General features: G+C 47.8%; 1 protein-coding gene across 3 annotated transcripts; it reads right to left on the bottom strand.

Annotated features, from left to right (window-relative positions):
* Nucleotides 1-2,369: 2,369 nt before the first annotated feature.
* Nucleotides 2,370-14,618, bottom strand: CBY2 (chibby family member 2). 3 transcript variants are annotated; one of them, XM_002712956.6, is made up of 3 exons: nt 14,544-14,618; nt 14,185-14,265; nt 2,370-3,548 (listed from the first exon to the last, which is right to left on the bottom strand). In XM_002712956.6, the coding sequence occupies exons 1-3, from the start codon at nt 14,616-14,618 to the stop codon at nt 2,370-2,372; spliced, it is 1,335 nt and encodes a 444-aa protein (XP_002713002.4). The 3 variants fall into 3 exon arrangements, with proteins under 3 accessions (XP_002713002.4, XP_051706013.3, XP_002713001.6); XM_051850053.3 differs by lacking the exon at nt 14,185-14,265; XM_002712955.6 differs by lacking the exons at nt 14,185-14,265; nt 14,544-14,618 and adding an exon at nt 13,045-13,092.
* Nucleotides 14,619-24,918: the final 10,300 nt, after the last annotated feature.

Genomic DNA, 24,918 nt, shown 5'->3' with positions numbered 1-24,918 from the left:
AAATCTTCAAGAAAAAAAGAACTGGGAGTATTCCAGTCTCAAACTTGTGTTGGTTGAAATGCCATGATCAGTCTGTTCTTCAGCAAAATGGGTAAACATCTTTCCCTCACTTGTCTCCTCATGTATATCCACTGTGATGAATTGACCATTTCATGTTGTGAATCGGAAGACTTCATTGCCTTACTCCAGAGATTCATTCCTAAACTTTGTTGCACTTTGTAATCACCTGGAAAGCTTTGAAACTGCCCCAAGGCTTGGGCCAGCATTGTAAAAGAGCAAGGTTAAGCTGCAGCATGCAACACTGGCATTCATTTGCATGCTGATTTGAGTGCCAACTGCTCCACTTCTGACCCAGCTCCCTGCTAATTTATCTGGGGAAGCATTAGAAGATGGCCCCTGCCAACCACATGGGAGACTCAGATGGGGTTTTAGCCTCTTGGCTTTGTCCTGGCCAAGCCCCAGCTATTGCAGCCGTCTGGGAGTGAATGGGTGGATGGAAAATCTGTCTCTCTGCCTCTGTATATGTGTGTGTGTGTTTCTCTCTGTCCTTCAAATAAAGTATAAGTGTCCAACTTCACAGAAGATTCTGAGACTTCAGCCCTAGTGAGCCTGGGAGCCACCCATCCTCACCTCCTGAATCCACCTGGGAAGTCTGAACTGTAAGTAAGCAGAGAGAACTCCAGGACAGAGAGGAGAGGTCAGGTTTGGGGAGAGCAGAGAGCACCCCATCCCAAATTGGGTGATTGACAGGAATAATAGAAAAAGGGATTTCAGAATCGAATAAACTCGGGCAATTCTAGGTACACCGAGATAGGCAGATTCCTTCCTAGTAGGATTCCTCAGCCTCTGGGGTGGAACAGGACCCCACATCTGCTGGTTAGGCTTGCAGCAGCGTTTCCCCTGGGGAAGCCTTCTTCTCCTCTGAGCATTTCAAGGACTAGCGTCTCAAGGGAACTACTTTGAGAAACCTACACCTGTGTTGGGATGCTGTCCCCTAAGGGACATTTGGCAATGCCTAGAGACATTCTGGTTGTCACAGCTGGAGGCCAGGTGGCAGTAAGGCCATCCAGTGGGTAGAAGCCAGGGACACAGATAAGCACTGCATAACTCACAGGCCAGCCCCTCCAGGAACAGTCATCCAGTCCTAAATGTAAATGGCGGCACAGGTGAGAAGCCCTGGCTTGGAGTGACCTCTTCTCCCACTGACCTGTCCCCTCCCCACAGCCTCAGAAATGAGAGATGATGCGAGAGCAAAAAAGACAAAGGAAAAGGAAAGAAAGAGAAAAAGAATGAAGGAAAAAAGGGAGGAAATGAAAAACTGGTAATAATAGAAGGAAGAGAAGGGAAAGAGAAGGAAGTGGATCCATAATTGTCAAAACACGGACACCATCACGATGTTTCTCAGGTGAATGGGCAAGTGGTCCATAGGCAATGGAATGGCATGTAGCGCTAGAAAGAAATGAGATAGTGAGTCATGAAAAGCCATGGAGGAAACTCAAATGCTATTACTAAGTGAAACAAGCCAACCTGGGCAGGCCACATGCTGTATGATTCCACATAAATGCCATTCTGGAAAAGGTAAAACTATGGAGACAGTAAAAAAAAAAAAAAAAAAAGAAAAAAGAAAGTAGTGCAGGGGCTGGTGTTGTGGCACAGCAAGGTAAGCCATAGCCTGGGATACCCTCATCCCATTATCAGAGTGCCTGTCCCAGTCCCAGCTGCTCTGCTTCTAATCCGGCTCTCTGCTAATAGACCTGGGAGCCGGTAGAGGATGGCGTAAGCACTTCAGTTCCTGCTACCCACTTGGAAGACCAAGTTGGAGTTTCTGGCTCCTGGTTTCAATCTGATCCACCCCTGGGCTATTGCAGCTGTTTGGGGAGTGAACCAGCAGATGGAAGATCCCTCTGTGTGTGTGTCTCTCTCTCTGTGTCACTCTGCCTTTCAAATAAATAAATGCCCAAACCTTTTTTTTTTTAAAGCCAGTGATTGCCAGGAGTTGGGAGAGAGCAGAGTTACTAGGTGGGGTACCTACAGCAACGATATAATTGTAGCTCTCTGGTGGAGGATGTTTAGGGTGGAGGAGCCTGTGCATGTGGGGGTTGGGGCACAGGGGATCTGGGGACTCTGTGTACTCAGCTTAATTTTGCCTTGAACCTAAAATCACCGCCCCCCCCCCCCATTAAAAGACACCGGAGCAGCACACTGGTGCTAAGTGGCCCCAGCCCTCCTGCCTTTATTCCGTCTCTGGGTTTAGGAAGGGCCCCGATGGCTGCTCCTCGGTAGGCTCTGCTGGTGGGCGAAGGCGAGGAAGGCAGAGGGGAGGCAGGGGGTTACTTCCGCCCAGCGTCCTGGGGGCCCGGGCGAAGGCCTCAGATCCTGCTGGGCTTCTTGGGGTCCTTGCTCTTGGCCGGCATGAAGGCATAGAGCTCCTCGATGAGCATCTCCATGCGGGCCGTGACCTCGGTCACCGTGTCGATGACCAGCTTCTGCTGCAGCTTCAGCTTGTTGTTTTCCCACAGGGCCTTGTTCTCCTCCTGGAAGACGCGGTGCTCCTCCTGCAGCACGTGCAGGGCCCTGTTCTCCTCCTGCAACAGCCGGTTCTCCTCGCGCAGGGCCTGCAGCGCCTGGCTCATCTCCCTCAGCAGCTGCAGGGCCTGGCCGCCATCCGCCAGCCCGGGGCCCGCTTTGGCCGCCTCCTCCCCGGAAGGCCCGGCCAGGTTGTTGACCATCTCCCGCAGGGCTCGCAGGGTCTTGGCGTCCTCCTGGGGCGTCGAGGGCCCTTTGGACTCCTCGAAGGGGGACGAGAGGCCCGGGCCCTGGTCGGGGCTGTGAGACTCCTCGTGTGGCGACACCACGGGCTTGCTCTCCTCGGCGGGGGCGACCTGGTCGTCGCTCTGGGCCCAGTAGGCCTGTCTCTGCTCCAGCAGCTGCTGCAGGGCCCGGTTCTCCTCTCGCAGGAGCTGGAGCGTGCTGTTCTCCTTGGCGCGCTGCACCGGCAGGGCGGCGCTGTCACGCTTCACCACCTCCTGGGACGCCGTGTCCTTGTGCAGGAGGGGCGAGGAGGAGCGGCTGTCCTCGCGGCCCAGCGTGGACTTGTGCTCCTCCCAGAAGACCTGCAGGATCTTGTTCTCCCTGCGGAGGGCCTTGTTCTCCTCGCGCAGCGCCTTGTTCTCGTCCCGCAGGGACTTGTTCTCGTCCTGCAGCAGGTACTCCTTGGCCAGCCGCTTGTGATGCAGCTTGTGGTGGAAGGAGGAGGAGGGAGAGAAGTAGGGGGACTGCAGGCGGCAGTTCTCGTTCACCCACCGCCCGTCCTGGAAGACAAAGATCTCGTCGCTCAGCTGCACCCGCGGAGGGTTGTAGTGCAGCTCCAGGTCTGCCTGGGAGGTGGGACGCTCCATGGGGTCCAAGGGCACGGAGGAGAAGCGGTTGAGCGGGTAGGAGTGCTGGCTGGCTACCCTGCGGCTGGGCCTGGACAGGGCGGCCCGCCTGGAGCAGTGAGGGGTGGTGTACACGTTGTGGAGCTGGAGAAAGGGCTCGGCTGTGCCCCGCTGTGGAAGAGAACAGCGAAGTTCAGCGTTAAATAAGGAACTCAGAGCCTCAGGGCTGGGGAGGGATTAGGGAGCCAGGGGTCCCCCCCAACACACCCAGGCTCATAGTCAGTCCTTGCCACTCGGGGGCAGGGGGCACGTTTGCCTCTCCGGGTCCTCGCAAGGAAATGTAGTCAGTCCTAGTTATCCCCGGTAGCACCGGCTGTAAGGTCACCTTGAACGCTGAATTAAGCAAACACAGAATCATTGTTCCAGAGGAAATAGCAGGCTAGGTTCCTGCAGGGCTCTGGTCCTCACACTGATCCATACATTACCCTGTTTTATGTGTGTTTCTGCTTAATACCTATCGTTGATTCCCTGACATTGAACTTGCTGCCAACAGCACCGTCACACCTGGCCAAAATGTATCTAGCACATGCATTTTCTGCATAACGCACACCACAGTCCTCCTGCAGTTAAGAACTCCAGACAGCACTTGGCTTGGCATGCCTTGGAAGCCACTTAAACAACAGCAAAATCACAAAACCAACACAGACCACCAAAATGAAAAAAAGAAAAGTCGCTAAATAGACTGTGCAAAGGGCACTGTTTTGCAGCGTGACACTTGAAACAAGGACTTCAGCTAGGAGCTCAGCCTCAAGAAACTCCAATTTCCACCACTCTGTGCCACATCTGAGAATGTCCATAAATTTCTACAAGTATTGATTCTGGGATCACAAATTAATTTTAGCAAGTAGGCAAATTTGCAAATGGGGAAGCTACAGAGAATGAGAATTGATTGTGTATGGTGGAGGTTAAAGGCATTGATTTTACAGCCAAACAAAGTTCGAGTCCTAGCCCCACCCTTTATCCATTACATACATTTATTTATTTATTTGAAAGGCAGAGTTTCAGAGAGGCAGGGGCACAGAGAGGGAGAGAGAGAGAGAGAGAAAGAGAGGTCTTCCATCTGCTGGTTCACTCCCCAGATGGCCACAATGGCCAGAGCTGCACTGATCCTAAGCCAGGAGCCAGGAGCTTCTTCTAGGTCTCCCATGTGGGTGCAGGGGCCAAAGGACTTGGACCATCTTCTACTGCTTCCCCAGACCATAGCAGAGAGCTGGATTAGAAGTAGAACATCCGGGACCAGAACCGGTACCCATATGGAATGCTGGCGCTGTAGGCAGTGGCTTTACCCACTACGCCACGGTGCCGGCCTCCCATTAAATGAGCTTGAGCAAGTTATTTGAGCTTCAGTTTCTGTAATTTCAAACGGGGATCATTGCATCTACCTCCTTGCCTCATGGAACTATTTTTTGGATCTAAAAGAGGTAATGTACAAAAGCATGAAGTCTGGGCTCTGGCACACTTACCAAACACAGCTCTAAAGCTACTTCAGACACAGGTGTGTACCACGTTAGGCACCAGCAGAGTCCCTCAAAGGCTACCCAACTGGCCACATCCAGAATGATGGTGCCGTGGGTCAGACCTGCCTTCTCCCCTGTTCCATCTATGCTCATCCTCCACTCTCAGTCGCCTCTCAGTCTGTCCCAGCAGCAGCCCCTAAACATCCGCCTCCCCCAGCCCCCACCATAAAGCCAAGGTCAAAGGAGAATCCAACTGACGGTTCTGGAAGGAAAGAGCACGATCCCAGATATGTCACTGACTGAGCAGCGTTCAAAGTGTGCAGATGGAGACAGCGAAGGGCACAGAGGAATTCATGAAGAAGCTTGTGAGATGTCGGCCATGAACCTCAGGACCACAGCATAAAGCAGGTTCCAGATCCACAGGGATTGCATCCACCAAGCCAGCAGCCTTCACACTTCCCAGTACAGAAGAATAACCCCGGTGAGTTGTAGATGAGTCTGATTCCGGGATGTGGCCCGGGAATCTGCATTTCCAACCATCTTCCTCTGGTGACTCTGCCTGCAGGTGCTCAAGACAGCTCTGAGTCTGGCAAAATGTGCAGCCTTCCCTAGGCCAGGACCACAGCAGGGCTAAAAGCCCAAGAGTTAAGGCCAGGAGTCACGAGGATTCCTGCCCTGGGTCTGTCACTGTTGGGTAGTCTGAGACTGCAGGAAAAGCTCTCACCTTTGCTGAGATACAAGTTTTTCACTAGTAAAATGAGAGAATCCGAATCCGTGATCTCAAAGGCACCTTCCAACATCAAAGGCCAGTGAAATGAACACGTAAAATGGGAAGGATGGGCACTCTGCTTAGTTTGCAGCACAGTTGTTGAAGATTGAGTTAGATAATGAAAGCAAAGATGTTTTCTCAAAACTGCCACAGAAATGTAGGGATTGTTATGACGAGAAGTGCAAGAATTTGGGGATGTATTTAGAAAGAAGTGAGCAGGTAGAATGTATGCTGGAGAAGAGGTTACAATTGCAGCAATGGATTTAAATAAAAATAGCTTCTCCTAAATACACCAAAAAGCATTTTATCCGAGTACATCAAAATGCTCTCCAGGTAACAATTCCTCATGTCTTAGGTTATTTTCACAATTTTACAGAGCGAGAAGATAGGAAACAAGTCAGGTTATCAGCATTATATATATGTATAGAGAAAGAGAAATAATTTGCACGGTGTATAAAGTTGGTTACAATCCTATAAGACTCAAAGAGCTAGATAAATAGAAGACACAGTTCCATGCCATTAACTTCGCAATAAGCACATGTCATTAACTCTGTAAGGATATGCTCAATCTTCCAGATAGCAAGGCTGTGAGGGCATTCTGATCAGAACCTTATTTACTTTCAATAAATTCAGCCTCCATGGTTTTCACATTTCTCATTTGGGAAAGCACGTTGGCTCCTGAGGCTGAGTCTGTGAGCGGAATGAAGCTCACCGTGGATAGCCCAGGCCATTTCCTTGTAAGTTTAAGGTCCTGAATTTCTGTGAAATTTACCCAAGGACACAAAGGCACACATTTGTAGAGGCCCCTCTGTCTTGCACTAGAAGACTCCCTCTTGTCAGGATCTGGCTCCAGAAGATCCTGCCCTGGAATACTGCGGCTTTAGTCGACAGCGTGTAGCCTGATCCTGAGAAGGAAAGGGGAGAGACAAATACTGGGCACCAATTTCATGCTGGGCCCGGAGTGGAGCATTCTACCTACTGAATTCTCTTATTCCTTACAACGCTGACATTAAAAGTACTGCATTCCCATTTTGCAGGTGGAGACATTGAAACCCAAATAAGTTAAATAACGAGGAGCCAGCGCTGTGGCATAGCTGGTAAAGTCACCGCCTGCAGTGCCAGCATCCCATATGGGTGCTGGTTTGAATCTTGGCTGCTCCACTTCCTGTCCAGCTCTCTGCTATGGTCTGACAAAGCAGTAGAAGATGACCCAAGTCCTTGGGCCTCTGCACCCACGTGGGAGACCCAGAAGAAGCCCCTGGCTCCTGGCTTTGGATCGGCACAGCTCCAGCCGTTGCGGCCATCTGGGGAGTGAACCAGCAGATGGAAGACCTCTCTCTGTGTCTCTCCTTCTCTTTCTGTGTAACTCTGACTTTCAAATAAAAAATAAATCTTAAAAAAAAAAAAAGAAGTTAAATAACCAGCACTAGTTCAGTCGCTAGGACACAAGCCCAATTCCAGCTCCCCGGATTAAGCACACTTGGATGTGTGAAGCTCACACAGGGAAAAGTGCTGTGGATTTATCAAATGGCTTGCAGTAATTTGGGGGTCCAGATACGCTTTCCTTAACTTTTTATCGTAGAAAATTTCAAACATATATTAAGGGTTGGCGCCGTGGCTCACTTGGTTAATCCTCTGCCTGAAGCACCGGCATCCCATATGGGCGCCAGATTCTAGTCCTGGTTGATTGTGGGAAGCAACTGAGACTACACTAAATTACTGGAACTAGGACTAATTCTGTGCATCTGATCTCCCACAATATGGCGCTGAGAGAGAGACCAAGCAACCTCTACGCAGCTGCCTCATCAGTTTGATAAGCTGCAGGAGCTGATCCTGCTCCTGATTGGAGGAGAGCAGCGTGCTCAGCGTGTGGGCAGCAGAGTTGGGATTGGTGGAAGAGGACTATAAAGGAGGAGAGAAACAACATGCACCAGGAACATCCGGATAACATCTGAGCAGCCCCCGAGAGAGCCGGCCGGCGGTGTGCCGCTCCTCCATGGAAGCGGGGAAAGCGGCGGGGGGTGCCGCCCTTCCACGGAGGTTGAGGGGCCGGCAGCTAACCCGGGACGGCGTCGTTCCTCCACAAATGAGGGAATGGCAGCTAACCCGGGAAGGGCCCAGCAGACAAAACAACAGCGCAGGGTTTAGTGTCGTTCCTCCGCGAATGGGGGAGCGACAGTTGATCCTCTTCCAGTCCAGCTCTCTGCTGTGGCCCGGGTAGGCAGTGGAGGATGGCCCAAGTGCTTGGACCCCTGCACCCGCATGCGAGACCAGGAGGAAGCACCTGGCTCCTGGCTTCGGATCAGCATAGCGCTGGCTTTATCGGCCATTTGGGGAGTGAACCAACGGAAGGAAGACCTTTCTCTCTGTCTCTCTCTCACTGTCTACAACTCTACCTGTCAAATAAATAAATTTTAAAGAAAATTTTTAAGGAGACAGACAAACTAGTAATTGTCCATGTGCCCATCACCCAGCTATAGCAGTGAGCAAATCCAGGCCATTTTGCTTCATCCAGACCTCAACTCAAGGCCACCTGTCGTTTTATCCACAAACTCATCAGTGTGTTTCTTTTTAATAGACTCACAGCACTGTCATCATTCCATTTAACATTTAACAATGACCCTTCAATATCAGCAAACACTGAGTCCATAATCAAATTTCCCTCGTTTTCTTGTGTTTTCTTTTTTGCAGTTGTTTTGCTTCGATCAAGCGCTCTTCTCGATCCACCCGCGCATCCAAAGAGGAATCACAAATGCTTTATATCTGTTCGTGTTAAATCCATATGGCCTTTAATTCATGCTGTTTGGTTGCCTTTGTTCTATCTGCACACTCTGATCTGGGTACACAAGGAATTGTGACCGTCCCCTCAGCAGAAATGCACTAAATCAAACCTTAACGAGTGGCAGATGCTTAGCTGTGGACAGCCCAGACATCTGGACCCTTGTCGTTTTGCACATCAGGTGACCTTGGTCATATCCTCTCACTCTCCAATCTTGTTTTCCATTTCCATATTATGAAGGGTCAGAAACAGTGCCCTCTGGACATAACTTTCTCTCATCCAAAGAATCCCCATTTGTACATCGGCACCACTCTGACCCCAGACACCCCCTTTACCAACCTTGTTCCCTCCCTTAAGTGGTCAACTCTTCCCAAGCAGACCTTGTGCCTTCTCTGCTCCATCCCTGTGGCACCTAATCCAGGAAATACTGATCGGCTAATAGTGCCTTCTGAACAGGAAACCAAATCCTTACTTATGACTTGCGGCTGAGGCCGCCCATCTTTCCTCCTGTCTGAACACAGGGTCAAGCCTAGCATCACTTGTGGTTTAGTTTCTTAGAACATTCAAACATTTTCCTAAAATTTTAATGCTCATGTCATTATTTGAACCGGTATTAGAAAACTATATCTGGCTGGTGCCGCGGCTCACTAGGCTAATCCTCCGCCTTGCGGCGCCGGCACACCGGTTCTAGTCCTGGTCGGGGCGCCGGATTCTGTCCCAGTTGCCCCTCTTCCAGGCCAGCTCTCTGCTGTGGCCTGGGAGTGCAGTGGAGGATGGCCCAGGTCCTTGGGCCCTGCACACACATGGGAGACCAGGAGAAGCACCTGGCTCCTGGCTTCGGATCAGCACAGTACGCTGGCTGCAGCGGCTATTGGAGGGTGAACCAACGGCAAAGGAAGACCTTTCTCTCTGTCTCTCTCTCTCACTGTCTACTCTGCCTGTCAAAAAAAAAAATACATCTATTTTTATCAAACCTGTAATCCTATGAATATTATTAAGGTGGGGATAAAGTAAAGCAGCAGCAAAAGTGAGACAATTAAAGGAAGAATATTAAGTATGCAAGCATTGCCACATCAGACAAGAATCGTGGGTGAACTCCGTGAAAACCTTGAGCCCCCAAAAAATCTTTCTTTCCCATGGCATTTCACTGACTCCCATCAAACCTAGTTAGAATGACTCTTCAAAGAAAATTCTTTCTTAACCTTATGAAAATCCTCAGTCTAATCAGAATTGCACTCTGAATCTTATAGTACCAATTCTTCCTCTACATTTATGTCAGTGAATGAATGTGTCACTTCACCCATGCACCTCCATTTCTATACCTAGGAAATGTGGATGCTAACATGATTTAGGACCACCCTAGTTGGCCCAGCAACCGTCTATACACTGAGGGCTGTTTCCTGAGACTTCACTGCACTGCAAGGTAGCATTTGTTCACTGTGCATGTCCTTCCTTCACCTTCCCATGGCCTGTAGCTCCCTGCAGTGGCCCTAGACCCCCATTCCTTCATGTCACCACCTCCTCCCAGAAACCTTAGCCCCTGGTTTTTTCTGTAGCTCAGGGTGCTGTTTAAGCTTCGGCCATGTGGCCATTCTTCTGGGTTTCATTGTTTATGTGTATTTGCTTATAAAGAAATTTGAACGTCTTTGCTCACGTTAGTTTATCTATTGGGCATCCGCTCCAGCAGACTCAGTTATGGAACTTTCAGAGGGTAGATGGGAACTTCCTTTCCCCCCTACACCATTGGAGGCAAGAATGGTCTCTTCCCCAGTCACTGGGAAATGCTCTCACATAGGGATAGAGACCCAGCCGTTAGGAAAAACAAAGGTTGGCTTCTTCATGGAAGAATGAGATAGGAAGCAGATTCAGGAGGGGAACACACCTGGCTTTGGGGCTCATCCTACCTTCCCATCAGGCCTTGTTAAAAAGGAAACCAAGAGACTGTCCTCAAATGCCAAGTGCTCACAGCTGTGGCCAAATGATGCATTCACGCTGGGGATCCAGAAAGAGTCCTGGTCACAAACACTACCCTCACAGATGCCTGCAACCCCACCCAGCGACTGGAATCCTTTCTCAGCTTTAGACCTGGCCCCTCCCTGGCATCTCGTTTTTAAATGACTGATCCCGGAAAGAAAAATGCTTGAAACCACCAACAGCTGTCTGCCTTCGTCAAATCACTACTCCCGTGTCAAGGGAAGAACACGGAGGGGAAGAACAGCCAACTGAAAGAAAGCAGACAGTGGCCAAAGGGAAAAGAGAAATCGTGGGACCAAACCCTCTTAATGGTGCTACAGGATTTGCAGGTATCAGGACCTCTGTGTGGGCCCTTCTGGAGAGGAGCTGCCAGGGTTGGCGGCCTCTCATCAAGACTAGACAATGACTAACCGGACTTAGCGAATATGTACTGGAGTTCTCGCCACTCTTGAAAAAGTATGGCTACCACAGTCCAGGAAAGTGTGGTTGCCATAGACATTTGCAGTAGAATTTCAGCCTGGTGCTCAGGCTTCTTAAACACCTATTCGATAACTTGACAGAGGGTTAGCAAAGGAAACTCCAGCATCTCATGTACTTTTAAGGCACGGGAAGCCAGAAGGCCCCAAGATTCTGGAAAGAAAAGCCAAATATGCGCCTGATTGTGAGATGACATGACAAAGCCAAGTCTCATTTTCATTTTCCAGAATTAACTCATCTCCCTGGTACCACAGTCAGGCCAGTGTTTGGTTTTAATAAGATGCCAGCAAGTAAAAGAATAATTTTCAATGGTAAGTGTAATGAATTTTAATAGAATTAACAATATCAACAGCAAAGAGAATAAAGGAGATGTCATGTTTTAGCTAATTGTTTAACAAAGAATTTCAAATCACCCTCTGAAGAGTTGTTTACATTGGCAGAGATATGGAAGAGCAAACCTGAAACAAAAGAGAATGAGAAAAGGCAACAGGAAGGGACAAAGGAAGCATTGAAGAGTTCATCTGATCTGCTGGGGAGCCTTCACTAACGATCTAGGAATACACAATGCCTTAGTGAAATTCAGAGAGTCCTGGGGAAATGTGAAGGCCTGAGAAAATGGAACCATTGCATACAAAAGGAACCAGGAGATCAGACAGCCTGTGTGCGAAATAACCTTATGGCTTGTAAGTTTATGTGCTGGAGGGAAATAGGTCAGAAAACAAGAATATTTAATAAGATAAAGAAAAATAGGAAATCAATAAGACCAGAAGAGACCTAAGGATGATGACCAATAGTGAGTCATGGGCTTGTGCAGTGGAATTAAGAAGCCCAAACACCCAGCAGGCCTAGGAACTTGGAGCCAGCTGCACTTTCTGGAGACAGAGTGGTCTACAGCTGCAATTCCCTTCTAAAACAAACCAACTTGCCCCAAAATAAAGCATCTTGGGGGATATGCATGTAGAAGGCTTAGGAATGAGCAGTGAATATGGGGAGACAGGAGGCACTACCTCCTACAAGCAGGAGAAGACTTATAGAGCTAAGAGGTGACCTGGTGCAGCCAAGTGAGTATGGATATTGACCTGGTTCAAGATCCTGACTCCAACCCTACTATTACCTGAAGGGCTCTAGGAATTCCTGGTTCCCATACCTAGAAAATCTTACATTTGCGTGTCTTTGTGCTCAAAACATGATATGATCAATAGATCAATATTCAGTCAACACTTCTCCCCCTCTTTTCTCCTCTGCCAATGCTTACCTCCAATTGTGTGCACCATCTCATGTTGGGAGAGTTAGCAAACACATCATCTTTCTCACAGCACTAGTGGTGGTTTGCCCACTTCCTTCCTGCAGATGACTAGTCTACAGTATCCTGGAAGGTGCCTTCAACCTGCTTCCTGGTTGTGCTTCTTTGTCATGTGTACCCCTGAGGCCACATCTGTCCACATGGGGTACATGTGCCCAGATAATTGCTGAACATTTTCCTCACTGTACACCCACCCTGTCTTCCAACTGCCCAACAGCTGTACCAGGTCCTATAGCACAGAAAGTGGGTGGCCCCAGGACAAGCCAGGGACATAGTCTCAAGCCTCCTTTTCTCCTCCTTGATTGCTAGGATGTTTCTGGGAGTGGATAGGGGAAGTTGTGCTGGATATAGATAGAAGAATCTCTCCAATCTTTCTATCATGTGACCATCACTTATTTAAATCCTATTCCCACCCTCACTGTCACCTCCACCCCACCCTGGATTGGCATCTTCTACCCATCCTTTAACAATGGAAAGATTGAATTACACAGGCTATGAAGAATCAAAGGAGCAACACCGACCATCAAAAGGAATAGTGTCCAATGGAATTCCCTGTATACAACAGAAAGAATTGGACCTAGAAAGGTTCCTGTAGCTTATCATCATCCTGTCAAATGATCAGCAATGCTATATTCTGGCTAAGTCTCATGAGCTGAAACAGATAGAAAGTGTCTGTTACTTGCAGAGTTTTAAGGATAATGTGAAAACAAACATCCAGAATATTTTCTTGTCCTCTATTTGTGCCTCCTGCTGAACATACATGCCTAGATTGTTCAGTCACATACATAGAATGCCCACTGGTGACCCACCCTCCTACATGACTCTGGACAGAGCTGTCAGATAGTTACCTCTGCATTGGATCTCTCCATTCTACATTTCAACCCCTCTGACTGCATGCCCATGGTCTTCCAAAGGGGCCTTGAGTGACTCTGGGAGAAGCAAGGCCATGCCCTTTGTGACATAACAGCAGTAGAAACAATCCAATCAAGAGAACCCCACCAAGGAAACAGCCACTTGCAGGAGAAGACCTTAGAATCTCCAGCCTGTTGGCTGGTGCCGCAGCTCACTAGGCTAATCCTCCGCCTCGCGGCGCCGGCACACCAAGTTCTAGTCCTGGTAGGGGTGCTGGATTCTGTCCCGGTTGCCCCTCTTCCAGGCCAGCTCTCTGCTGTGGCCCGGGAGTGCAGTGGAGGATGGCCCAAGTGCTTGGCTCCCTGCACCCCACAGGAGACCAGGAGAAGCACCTGGCTCCTGCCATCGGATCAGCGCGGTGCGCTGGCCACAGCGCGCCAGCCACGGCGGCCATTGGAGAGTGAACCAACGGCAAAGGAAGACCTTTCTCTCTGTCTCTCTCACTGTCCACTCTGCCTGTAAAAAAAAAAAAAAAAAAAAAAAAAAAAAAAAAAAAAAAAAAAAAATCCAGCCTGTCAGAACTGCACCTACACATTGTCCTAAAAAAACAAACAAGCAAAACAAACAAAACCATGCACGTATCCTTTATGCTCTCTCTTTGGTACACAGCAGGGCTTAATTCTATTGACATCTCCAAATGATACCTTAGCATCCAGTCAATGTGCTAGGTTTTCTCCTCATGGACTCATTCGTAAGCATTTGACCCCAAGCCCCAGGTCTACTTGTCCCCCTAGAAATCCAGAGTGCTAATACATCACCAAGCACCAAAGATCTCCCTTTGAGGATGAATATTTGATTGTTTTTTGTTTTTTTTTGTTTTCAGTCTAGCATAGAAACTTGAAATGTTAGGGTGGCCAGGTCATCTAATTCACACTCCTCGTATGAGAGAAGAGGAACCCAAGGCCCACAGAGGCCATGTTTCCTCCCCCAGGCACAGAATGGGTGGGTGGTCAAATGCACAACTAGAATCGGAGGCCTTGACTCTTCAGCTTACTCCACATCAGGCTGGAGTTTTGGAAGAGGAGTGTTATTCTGCCTTAAACGGGCAGATTTCATCCTTCTGTGATTAATCCTACCTGAGGCAGAACCACATTGATTGGGATTTCTAGGCTTTCAGATCTGGTATCTCGTTTTCTTGTAAAATTTGGCCTCGAGTGCTGTAGAAAAGAGAAAAGAGGAAAATTTCTGTTGCCCAACCCACCCTCTGGGCCTCCATTGCTCATCTGACAATTATAGGACTTTCTACTCATTTATTTGCTTCTTGTCAATTAGGTACATTATGAAAATCTGCATCTGCAAATGTGTGTGGACAATCTCTGATATTTTATTAAACAAATTCATACAGATACTATAGCTGATGTCTTTGAAGCACTGATTGCTAATATCTACATCCTTGTGTAAGACTACTGTTTCCCTCCCAAGCAAAAAGCCATACCAATGTGAGGTGCCAGGTATAGGTCCTGTGCAGAAGTTGGTCACCAAAACACTCAGAACATTCCAGAGGTGACATCACAAAACAATATGGTGTTCTGCAGGGCTCATGGTTTCTCTCTGAGCGTCACAGGTGGGAACGAAGCATCTGGCAGGTAGGAAGAGTTTTGCAGCATCTGTGACCACGTGGCTAAGTAGGGTCAGTGTGACACACAATACCCCAAACACCAGGCCCTGATTGGTCATCCCCACTGCCAGGCCGTCCTCTCTCCAGAAGGGGCATTATCTACTTGTAGTTGTATTGCTCAAGAAGAAATACCAACTGAATTCCCAGACCAAAGGAGGAAAGAGGGACTCAGGAGCTTTGTGGCACCACTTGATTCCCCAGGGCTGTCACCAGTGGACGCCCTGAAACCATCGACCTGGAGCGAGTGCCAGATCCCAGAGGTTAGGTGCTCAGTCCCACCAAGCTGCCTTCACCTCAGATGCCACTTGTACCATTGACTGATCAGCTATAAACCAGGAGTTCCATGACCCCTTCTTTGGCTTCAATAATTTGCAAGAATGGCTCACAGAACTCAAGAAAACACTTTACTTATGATGACCATTTTCTTATAAGGGGCACAACTCAGGAACACCAAATAGACGGGATGCACAGGGAAGGTATTGGGCATTGAGGGTGGTGTGGAGTGGCCGTGCCAGCCCTGGGCAGCCACTCTCCCAGCACGTCCACGTGTCCTCCCACCAGGAAACTCTCTGAACCCCACTGTTGAGGTTTCATTACACAGGCGTGGTTGTTTAAATCTCCAGCCCCTCCCCCCTTCCTAGAGGTAGGGGTTGGGGGGTGGTGATGAGAGTTTCCTCTTTTTAATCACATGGTCAGTTTTTCTGGCGGCAGCCCCCAGCCTTCAAGGGTTGCCTCATTAGCTGAAACTCAGGTGTGTTCCAAAGGGGCTCATTATGAATAACAAAAGACACAGAGGAAATGCCAAGGATTTTAGGAGCTCTGTGCCAGGAATCAAGGACAAAAGCAGAGTTTATTTTCTTATTATACCACGGAGGTAACAGCATCAAGACCACAATGCCCCATGCCCTGGCCTCACTTCGGGCAAATCATTCACCACTAGAGGCTGTTCATGGGAGCCTTTTCTTGTACCGTAAGCCAGTGGCACACCCCAACCCTACGTGCAGTAAGAAGGGAATGACGGACCAGAGGCAGCAGATCCTGAGACACCAGCCAGAACCACCTTTTTGAGTCCCCCACACCCAAATTTACAAGAAAGCTTTGCTTTAAGACCTAACATGCGGCCGGCGCCGTGGATCACTTGGCTAGTCCTCCACCTGCGGCGCCGGCACACCGGGTTCTAGTCCCCGTTGGGGCGCCAGTTCTGTCCCGGTTGCTTCTCTTACAGTCCAGCTCTCTGCTGTGGCCCAGGAGTGCAGTGGAGGATGGCCCAAGTGCTTGGGCCCTGCACCCCATGGGAGACCAGGAGAAGCACCTGGCTCCTGGCTTTGGATCAGCGAAGCGCCGGCCGTAGCGGCCATTTGGGGGTGAACCAACGGCAAAAGGAAGACCTTTCTCTCTGTCTCTCTCTCTCTCTCTCTCACTGTCTAACTCTGCCTGTAAAAAAAAAAAAATGTGGCTACAAACACACAGTATTAAATTGACCAACTTAAGCAGTTTTAGGTGTCTGTTCAATTATGTTGAGCACATATTGTTGTGCAGCACATTTCTAGAATCTTTCCATCTTGCAAAAAAGAAACTTTGGGTTCATTAAACTGGGTTTCCCTCACTCCTACCCCTGGTTCTTGGCAGCCATCTTTGTAGTTCCCATTGCTATGATTTCGACAACTTTAGATATCATAAAAGTGGAATCATAGAATATTTGTCCTTTTTTAAAGATTTACTTATTTATTTGAAAGGCAGAGTTGCAGTTTACTCCCCAAATGGCCACAACAGCCGGAGCTGGGCCAGGCAAAAACCAGGAGCCTGGAACTCCTGTGGATACAGGATACATGTAGATACATGTGGATACAGAGGCCCAAAGCACTTAGGCCATCCTCTGCTGCCTTTCCAGGCACATTAGCAGGGAGCTGGATCAGAAGTGGAGCAGCCGGGACTGGAACTGGCACTCATATGGGATGCCGACATCACAGGTGATGGTTTAATCACTGTACCACAAGACCAGCTCCAAAGCATTTGTCCATTTGTGACTGAATTATTCATTTAACAGAATGACCCTAAGGTTCATACATGTTGTACTATCTGAGGCCGGTGCTGCGGCTCACTAGGCTAATCCTCCGCCTTGCGGCGCCGGCACACCGGGTTCTAGTCCTGGTCGGGGCGCCGGATTCTGTCCCGGTTGCCCCTCTTCCAGGCCGGCTCTCTGCTGTGGCCCGGGAGTACAGTGGAGGATGGCCCAAGTGCTTGGGCCCTGCACCCCATGGGAGACCAGGATAAGTACCTGGCTCCTGCCATCGGATCAGCGCGGTGCGTCAGCCGCAGCGGCCATTGGCGGGTGAATCAACGGCAAAAGGAAGACCTTTCTCTCTGTCTCTCTCTCTCACTGTCCACTCTGCTGCCTGTTAAAAAGAAAAAAAAAAAGACTGTACTATCTGACATGATTTCCTTCCTTCTAAAGGCTGAATAATATTGTATATTACTATATTATAATAATATTGTACATTCTATATATATTATTACTGGGTATTATGTTATAATAATATTTATTATTATAATATTATAGACCATATTTTGTTGATTCATCTACCTATAAACATTCAGGTTTTTTCTACCTCTTGGCTGTTGTGAGTAATACTACAATGAACATGAGGACTCAAATATCTCTTTGAGATCCTGCTTTGCATTCATTTGGACATATACCCAGAAGTGGGATTGCGGGATCTATTTTTGTTTCTGGTTCTCTTTTTAATTTTGTGAGGAGCCGCCACACTGCTTGCCATAGCAGCTGCACTCTTTTGCAATCCCACGAACAGAAGGGATCCCATATCCCCACGTCCACACCAACACTTGTTTTCTGTTTTTCTGAGGGTTCTTTAAATGGGTAACTCTCATTGTCTGAAAACAGAATTCCATTTTCCTTCATACACACATCTTATCTGGGTTACAATGAGAAGAGCTGGGCAAAGCATGAGGCAAATGTGACTGTCACCAAAAAGCAGAGGCCTGGAAGGGGCTGACAGTGGACCCCCTTGCTGACCACTGGGTCTGAGCTAGGAAGGCCAAGCAAAGAGGGAAGCAGCTGTATCCATTTCCTAGGGCTGCCCTAGCAACAGGCTATCCACTGGATGACGTAAAGCAACACAACTGTGCAGCTTCACTCTTTGAGGGGCCAGAAATCCAAAATCAAGGTGTTGGCCGAGCCGTCCCCTGCTGGCACCTGTCCAGCAGAATCCTTCCTTGGTCATCAGCACTACTTGATGCCCCTTTACTGCCACTGCAACTTTAGTCTCCACATCTGCCACCAACTGGTGCTTTCTCCCCTCACTGCCTGCCTCTGTTCTCTTTTTTCTCTAAGGACACCAGGTCTATTGGATTAAGGGTCCATGATACCCTAGTCTGACCTCATCCACGATGATCCTATTGCCAAAACAAGATCACCAGTTGAGGTTTTGGAGACTAGAATTTCAACATATCTTTATGGGGACACAATTCAACCTGTACTAGAAGCTAACACTAATTAAATACCTAGCAAGCATGGGCACTGGGCTGCTTTACATGTGCTGTCTCCCTGGAATTAGAGTCATACATGCAGTTCCCCCTACTCCAGGGATATAACGTCTCTACGCTTAGGGACCCTAAACCCATCATCACCCCGGCCTGTTTTCAGTGGGTCACTCCTTCAGCAGGAGGGGACTCTAGTGCCATGGACAGCCAAGGGCAGAAGCCCCACCCTGGAAGACCCCACATGCAGAAAGTAACCTGGAGTATTTGTATTGCCACTATGTACATTTCTTATATTTAGCATTATTTCTGCTATGTTATATGGCTTGCTCTTGGTGCCCTATCTTCTCCACACTTTTGTTCAGACTTTGTATAGGTCTCCCCTGTGTGGTAAAACCCTGACTCTATCCTGAAAGCTCTATCTATCTGGAGAAAAATACACTCCATTGAGTTCCTCTGTGGATTTCTTGCATGAGTCCAGAGTTATATCCAGGATATCAGGGGGAATTTGCAGTACACTCGTTGCTAGAAAGGAAGTCTTGTTATTGCATGACTATGAAAACTCCCAAGGTCCCAGATCATATGCAAATCATTTCTTTACCCAGTGTGCCACCCACTGGCAACCGAGAGGCCCTTCTCTTTGTGGTCTCTCTGCCTCCTCCTCTCTGCTATAGTCAGTTGCTTTTTTTCCCCAGAGGCCTGCCTCCCAGTGAAAGGGCAGCCCCAGACCCTCTGGATCTCACAGTGAAGCTGGGCAACACCATAGCCATGGCTGAAAGTGAAGGCACCCACCACAAAACGGTGACCCAGTATCCAGTCTGACCCAAGGCCCTCGCAGCAGGTCCTGCAAGGGCAGCACATGGACACGTGAACCGCCCTGCCACATGAGCATGGGAGGAACCACTAAACCCAAAAGAAGGGCACTGATTAGAAGAACTGGAGCTGCAGAGAACAAGGCCATTGGCAACAATGTGTGTGCAAATCTGGAGGCTAAGAAAGAGTTACTCACGATGTGTCTATGTCAGCTCAGGCTGCTGTGACAAAATACACCAGATTGGGTGGCTGCCGCAGCATCCATGTTGCTCTCATATTTCTGCGGGCTGGAAAGTCCAAGATCAAGGTGACTGCAGGTTCAGTGCTTGGTCAGGGGCCACTTCCTGGCTTGCAGATGGCTGACTTCTCAATGTGTCTTCACGCAGCAGGGACAGAGACAGAGACAGGGGAAAGAGAGAGAGAGAGGAGGGGGAGAGAGAGGAGAAAGAGAGAGGGAGAGAGAGGGAGAGAGAGAGAGAGGAGAGAGAGAGCTACCTTGCTCCTCTCATAAAGACATGCATCTCATCCTTGGGGCCCCCACCCTCCTTTCCTCATCTAACCCTAAACATTCCCCTAAGGCCCTGTGTCCTAAAACCATCACATGAGAAGTGATGGAACAATGTGTAAGTTTTAGGGGTACATGCACAGTCAGTCCGTGGCACATGTGACTTAAGCAATCACCCCACCTCTCAGAAGCTCCATTTCCTTACTGCCAAAGTGGAGAACGTCCATCTCACTTGGGGTAGCACATGGAAGAAAACTGACGTTTGGGAAGCTCTCAGTGAGCATTATTCTGCATCCTTCTTGCAGAACTACCCGGCTCCCTTTGACTCAGAGTATCTGGGTGGGGAAGGTCCCGCCTGTGGGCCACACGAGGTCCACAAAAATCATTCGGTCTGGCCCTGCCAAGGCAACTGCAGGAGGGCCTCGACATTCAATAAATCTAGAGTAGGCCATTTTTTCTTAAGTTGATAAGCTGCAAATGATGCTATAAATATCCAAATGGCCCTTGGTGGAAAGAAGGTTCCCGAACTCTGCTAGCAGCTGACACAATCTATGCTTCTGCTGATGCTGTATCAGAAAAGTTTTGATCCTGCAGCTTATATGAGGGTGTGTTTGCTTGCTTGATTGACAGATTTTCTTTTTATTTTTAAAGGGAGGAACATTTTAAAGTGGGCCATCCTGGTTTCGGTATCTGTAGTTCCCTCTTCGCTAGGTTGGGTTTCTTCCCTCTCTGTAGGACACACATCCATAACCCAGTGTGGAGAAGCTTCCTTGAGATCATGTTGCACACTCCTGTTATTACTCAGACTAACACTGTCATCAATCATCCACATTGTGTGAGCGTCTGCAATTGGTGGGTGCTACACGGAGCACAGAGGTAGACATGCCTTGTGGGTTTCTAATCTGAACAGACAGGAAGAGCAGAGACAAAGGGAAGGACAAGCCGCATTCTGCTCTGCCTGCCACTGCCCGACGATGAGGAATCACAGGGGGAGCTCAGCCTGCAGGAGGGCCCCTCAGAAACACAAGGCTCTCTGCCTTTCACCAGAGAGCCACAGAGACTACATCTTGGTCCAGGAGTCAGAGGTGGGCATGGGGGTATGGGAAAGTGATTGCTATGCAATGAATTATCATGATGTCTGTCACCTCCAAATTGCACAAGATGATTGGGAGCTTTGCTTATTTATTACCACTTAGAGCAGAAAGTAGCTCTACTGGCAGAGGAACCGCCCTGGTGCAACAAGGCCTTGAGTCAAGCTGCTCTTGGGACAGACATCTGAGATCACTTGCCTTCCAGGGATGCGGGAGGTGGCCACCAGAAAGTGCAAGAGATGAGGCTGACAAGTTGCTGGAAAAGTCTGGGAGTGGAAGGAAGTAGAAAAGAAGAATGGCCACTGGTTGGGGCCAACACTTGTTATGAGATAGAAGAATCATTTGGGACAGGCACCAAGATGGCAGAAAAAGGAGGGAGCTTACTGCTCCAGTCCAGGGGAAGATAGTTTAAAAAATGTGAGGAGACTGCAATCTCAGGGAAACGTTAAGGATAAAACAGCAGAGGAAATTCCATGCAAATTAGTGGGACACTGATGATCTACATGGAAGGTGTGGACATGCACAACTCCAGACCCCAGCAGCCAAGAGCCTCAGCACCAGCTTTGGAGAATGAGGTTAAACCAGACTGTAGCAGCCCAAGCCCCTGGCAATAAAGCTGTGGGAAGAGTCTGGCATGAGTCTGGCTGGGAGCCCTGTGGGGGACAGTGTACCTGCCAACCTAGAGGAGGAAAAAAAGGGGACACATTTTTCTCTCCCCTACCACCCAGCACTGGTATCCTATAACTAGCCCTGAGGGGGCTGGTACCATTTTGGACATAGGTGACAGCTCATGTCCGCCCTGCCCACCTGCCCCCTCAGCAACCAGCTGGGAGGAGATACCTGAGTCTGGCTGGGAGAATTGACATGGGGTTGGGTGCTCACAACTGTGGGAGCCTTGTGTGCTGGGACTGTGAAAACACTGTGGCTGCATGGGAGGGTGCAGGGTGTGGCTGGGTCTCTGGGCAGTCACTGAGAGCAGCTTCACACACTTGGGCTCCATGATTCCCTGGTGAGGGTCATTGCTGCAGGATCTGTGCTCACACTGAGGACTGCACAGATCTGTGCACTGAGGACTGTGGTTCTTGTAGCACTGTGGGTGAATAGTTTACCCACTAGTGCCCAGGCATCAGTCTCCTTGGAGGAGAGGAGGTAAGCATGAGATTACACCAAGAGAGCTGAACAAACCTCCCCTCTGATAAATGAAAAAAAAAAAAAGAGAGAGAGAGAGATTTACCATACCCAATTTGGGAGTCACCTTGGACACTCCCCTCGCCCTGGAGCACTGAACAGAGCTCCCTGGCCACACCCAGCACAGACCTCAGTGTATTCACTGAAAGAGCAGACACTCCACTAAGCCACAGAGGAATAGTCCAAAGATAACAGCCATGGTAGGGAAAGAAAATAAACCAACAAGTATCCCCACAAATGCCTAAAAATAAGTGCAGCAATTCAAGAAACAAGAATAAGGAAGACAACATGATGTTCCCAAAGGAACACAACAACACTTCAATACTAGAATGTGAAAATGAAGAGACTGGGGGAAATACAGGATGGCCTAGGTTCTTGAGCCTCTGCACCTGCAAGGGAGATCCGGAGGAGGCTCCTGGCTCCTGGCTTTGGATCAACGCAGTTCTGGCCTTTGCAGCCTTCTGGGGAGTGACCCAACAGAAGGAAAATCTTTCTCTCTGTATCTCTCTCTCACTGTCTGTCACTCTACCTGTCAAATAAATAAATAAAAATCTTTAAAAAATTAAAAGAGAAAAAATGAAGAGATTGAAGAAATGCCAGAAATGGAATTCAAATAATTGATTGTAAGATTACTTATAAGTAATCAAAGCAAATCCACGAACTAAAGAAATAAGTATGTGACATGAAAGAAAATTTTCCTCATGAAATTGAGATTTTTAAAGAGAAATCAAAATGAAATATTGGAAATGAAGAATTCAATAGAACAAATAAAGAATGTGGTGGAAAGCCTTAACAACAGACTCAGTGAAGCAGAAGAAAGAATACCCAAGTTAGAAGATAAATCTCTGGAAATTTTACAGTCAGACAGAAGAAGAAGGAGGAGGAGGAGAAGAAATTAGAAAACCAAAAAACAGTGTTAGAAATCTATGGGATACTATCAAGCAACCTAACATATGGGTCTTAGGAGTTTCTGAAGGTGTGGAAGGAGAGAATGGATTAGAAGGCCTTGTTAGTGAAATAATTACAGAAGAATTCCCCAATTTGGAGAAAGAAAGGGATGTCCAAGTATAGAAAGCATATAGAACTCCTAATAGCCATGACCAGAAAAGTTCTTCACCACAACACATTGTAATCAAATTCTCCACAGTGAAACATAAAGAAAAGATTCTAAAATGTGCACCAGAGAAACACCAGATTACTTTCAGAGGATCTCCAATTAGACTCACAGCTAACTTCTCATCAGAAACGCTATAGTCTCGTAGAGAAGGGCAAGATACAGTCCAAGTCTTAAAAGAAAAAAAAAACTGTCAGTGCAGAATACTGTACCCTGAAAATCTCTCATTTATGAATGAAGGTGAAATAAAGACCTTTCATAACAAACAGAAATTGAAAGAATTTGTCACCACTCAACCAGGCTAAAAAGATGCTTAAGGATGTGCAACACATAGAAACAGAAATCTGGTCATCACTATGAAAGAAGGTGAAGGCAGAAAATCTCCCAGTAAAAGTACAAAGGAAATCCAAAGTAAACAATAGGAATATTTATGGAAAAACAGCAGAGCCAAATCATTCTTATCAATAGTCATATTGAATGTAAATGACCTCAACTCTCCAGTTGAAAGATATAGACTGGCTGAATGGGGAAAAAAAATCTATTTGCTGCCTCAAGAAACACATCTCACCAACAAAGATACATGTAGACTGAAAGTGAAAGGATGGAAAAAGATATTCCATGCTAACAGAAACCCCCCCAAAAAAAAGCTGGTATAGCCCTCCTAATATTAGACAAAATAGACTTTAAGACAAAAACTGTTAAAAGAGACAAAGAAGGGCACTGTGCAGTGATCAAGGAATCAATTCAATAGGAAGATGTCACTATAATAAATGTATATGCACCTAATTACAGGGCACCTGGTTATTTTAAAAATGTTGATGGATCTAAAGGGAGACACAGACTCCTATACAATAGTGATGGGGAACTTCAGCACCCCACTTTTGTTTGGCAATGGACAGATCAACCAGACAGAAAATAAGCAAGGAAGCAACAGTTAATCAACACTATAAGCCCAATGGATCTAACAGATATCTACAGAACTTTTCATCCTACAGTCACAGAATACACATTCTTCTCACCAGTGCATGGAACTTTCTCTAGGATAGACCACAAGCCAGGCCATAAAGCAAGTCTCAGCAAATTCAAAGGAAACAAAATCATTCCATGCATCTTCTCTGACCACAGTGGAATGAAGCTGGAGATCTACAATTCAAGAGTCTCTAGAACACATACAAATACATGGAGACTGACCAGTATGCTCCTGAATGGACACTGGGTCATAGAAGAAGTCAAAAGAGAAATCAAAAAACTGTTGAGGAATAGTTTTATTTTCATACTGTTTGTTGAAATATTTACTTAGTATGGAATTAATATTCTGTGTATAAAGTTAATTGAAAGTAGATCTTAGTAAAAAATAAGAATGGAAATAGAAGAGGGAGGAGGAAGAAAGGGTGAGAGTGGGGGGTGGGTACAGTGGGAAGAATCATTAGCACTATGATCCTAAACTTGTATTTATGAAATGTGTGAATTTTGTATGCCTTAAATAAAAGGTTTCTGTGGGAAAAATAAAAAAGAATTGTTAGCTGGAATATTTCAGAAATCAGTGGAGAAGGAAAGCAACAGAAAGTAGGGTAGTTGACACCCAAGTTCCAGAGATAATCAGAAGAATAGAGGGCTAGGTGAGGTCAGAAAAGAGACCATGTGTGGAGCTGGTCTCCATCAGTAGCATCCAAATCTGAAGGGTCCAGATCTGTGCACAAACCACACAAAACTTGCCTTCTGGGGGCCGGTACCATGGCTCACTTGGTTAATCCTCCACCTGCAGCACAGGCATCAGATATGGGTGCTAGGTTCTAGTTCCGGTTGCTCTTCTTCCAGTCCAGCTCTCTGCTGTGGTCCGGGAAGGCAGTGGAGGATGGCCCAAGTGCTTGGCTCCCTGCACCCACATGGGGGACCAGGGAGAAGCACTTGGCTCCTGGCTTTGGATCGGCGCAGTGTGCCGGCCATAGCAGCTATTTGAGGGGTGAACCAATGGAAGGAAAA

Source organism: Oryctolagus cuniculus, chromosome 9 (genome assembly GCF_051225735.1).
Source record: "Oryctolagus cuniculus isolate XC-2025 breed Fujian yellow rabbit chromosome 9, ASM5122573v1, whole genome shotgun sequence".
In the NCBI taxonomy this organism is placed as follows: domain Eukaryota; kingdom Metazoa; phylum Chordata; class Mammalia; order Lagomorpha; family Leporidae; genus Oryctolagus; species Oryctolagus cuniculus.
Note: the sequence above shows the minus strand (reverse complement) of the source record. Positions and strands in the feature narration are given on the sequence as shown.

Bases quoted from the DNA above. Each gene is read 5' to 3' on its own strand.
- CBY2 (XM_002712956.6), bottom strand. From the start codon at position 14,618: ATGTCACCTCTGGAATGTTCTGAGTGTTTTGGTGACCAACTTCTGCAC. The intron at 14,266-14,543 runs GTATGGCTTTTT...TCTTTTCTACAG, and splicing joins ATACCTGGCACCTCACATTG to CACTCGAGGCCAAATTTTAC. The intron at 3,549-14,184 runs GTAGGATTAATC...TCTCTTCCACAG, and splicing joins TCAATGTGGTTCTGCCTCAG to CGGGGCACAGCCGAGCCCTT.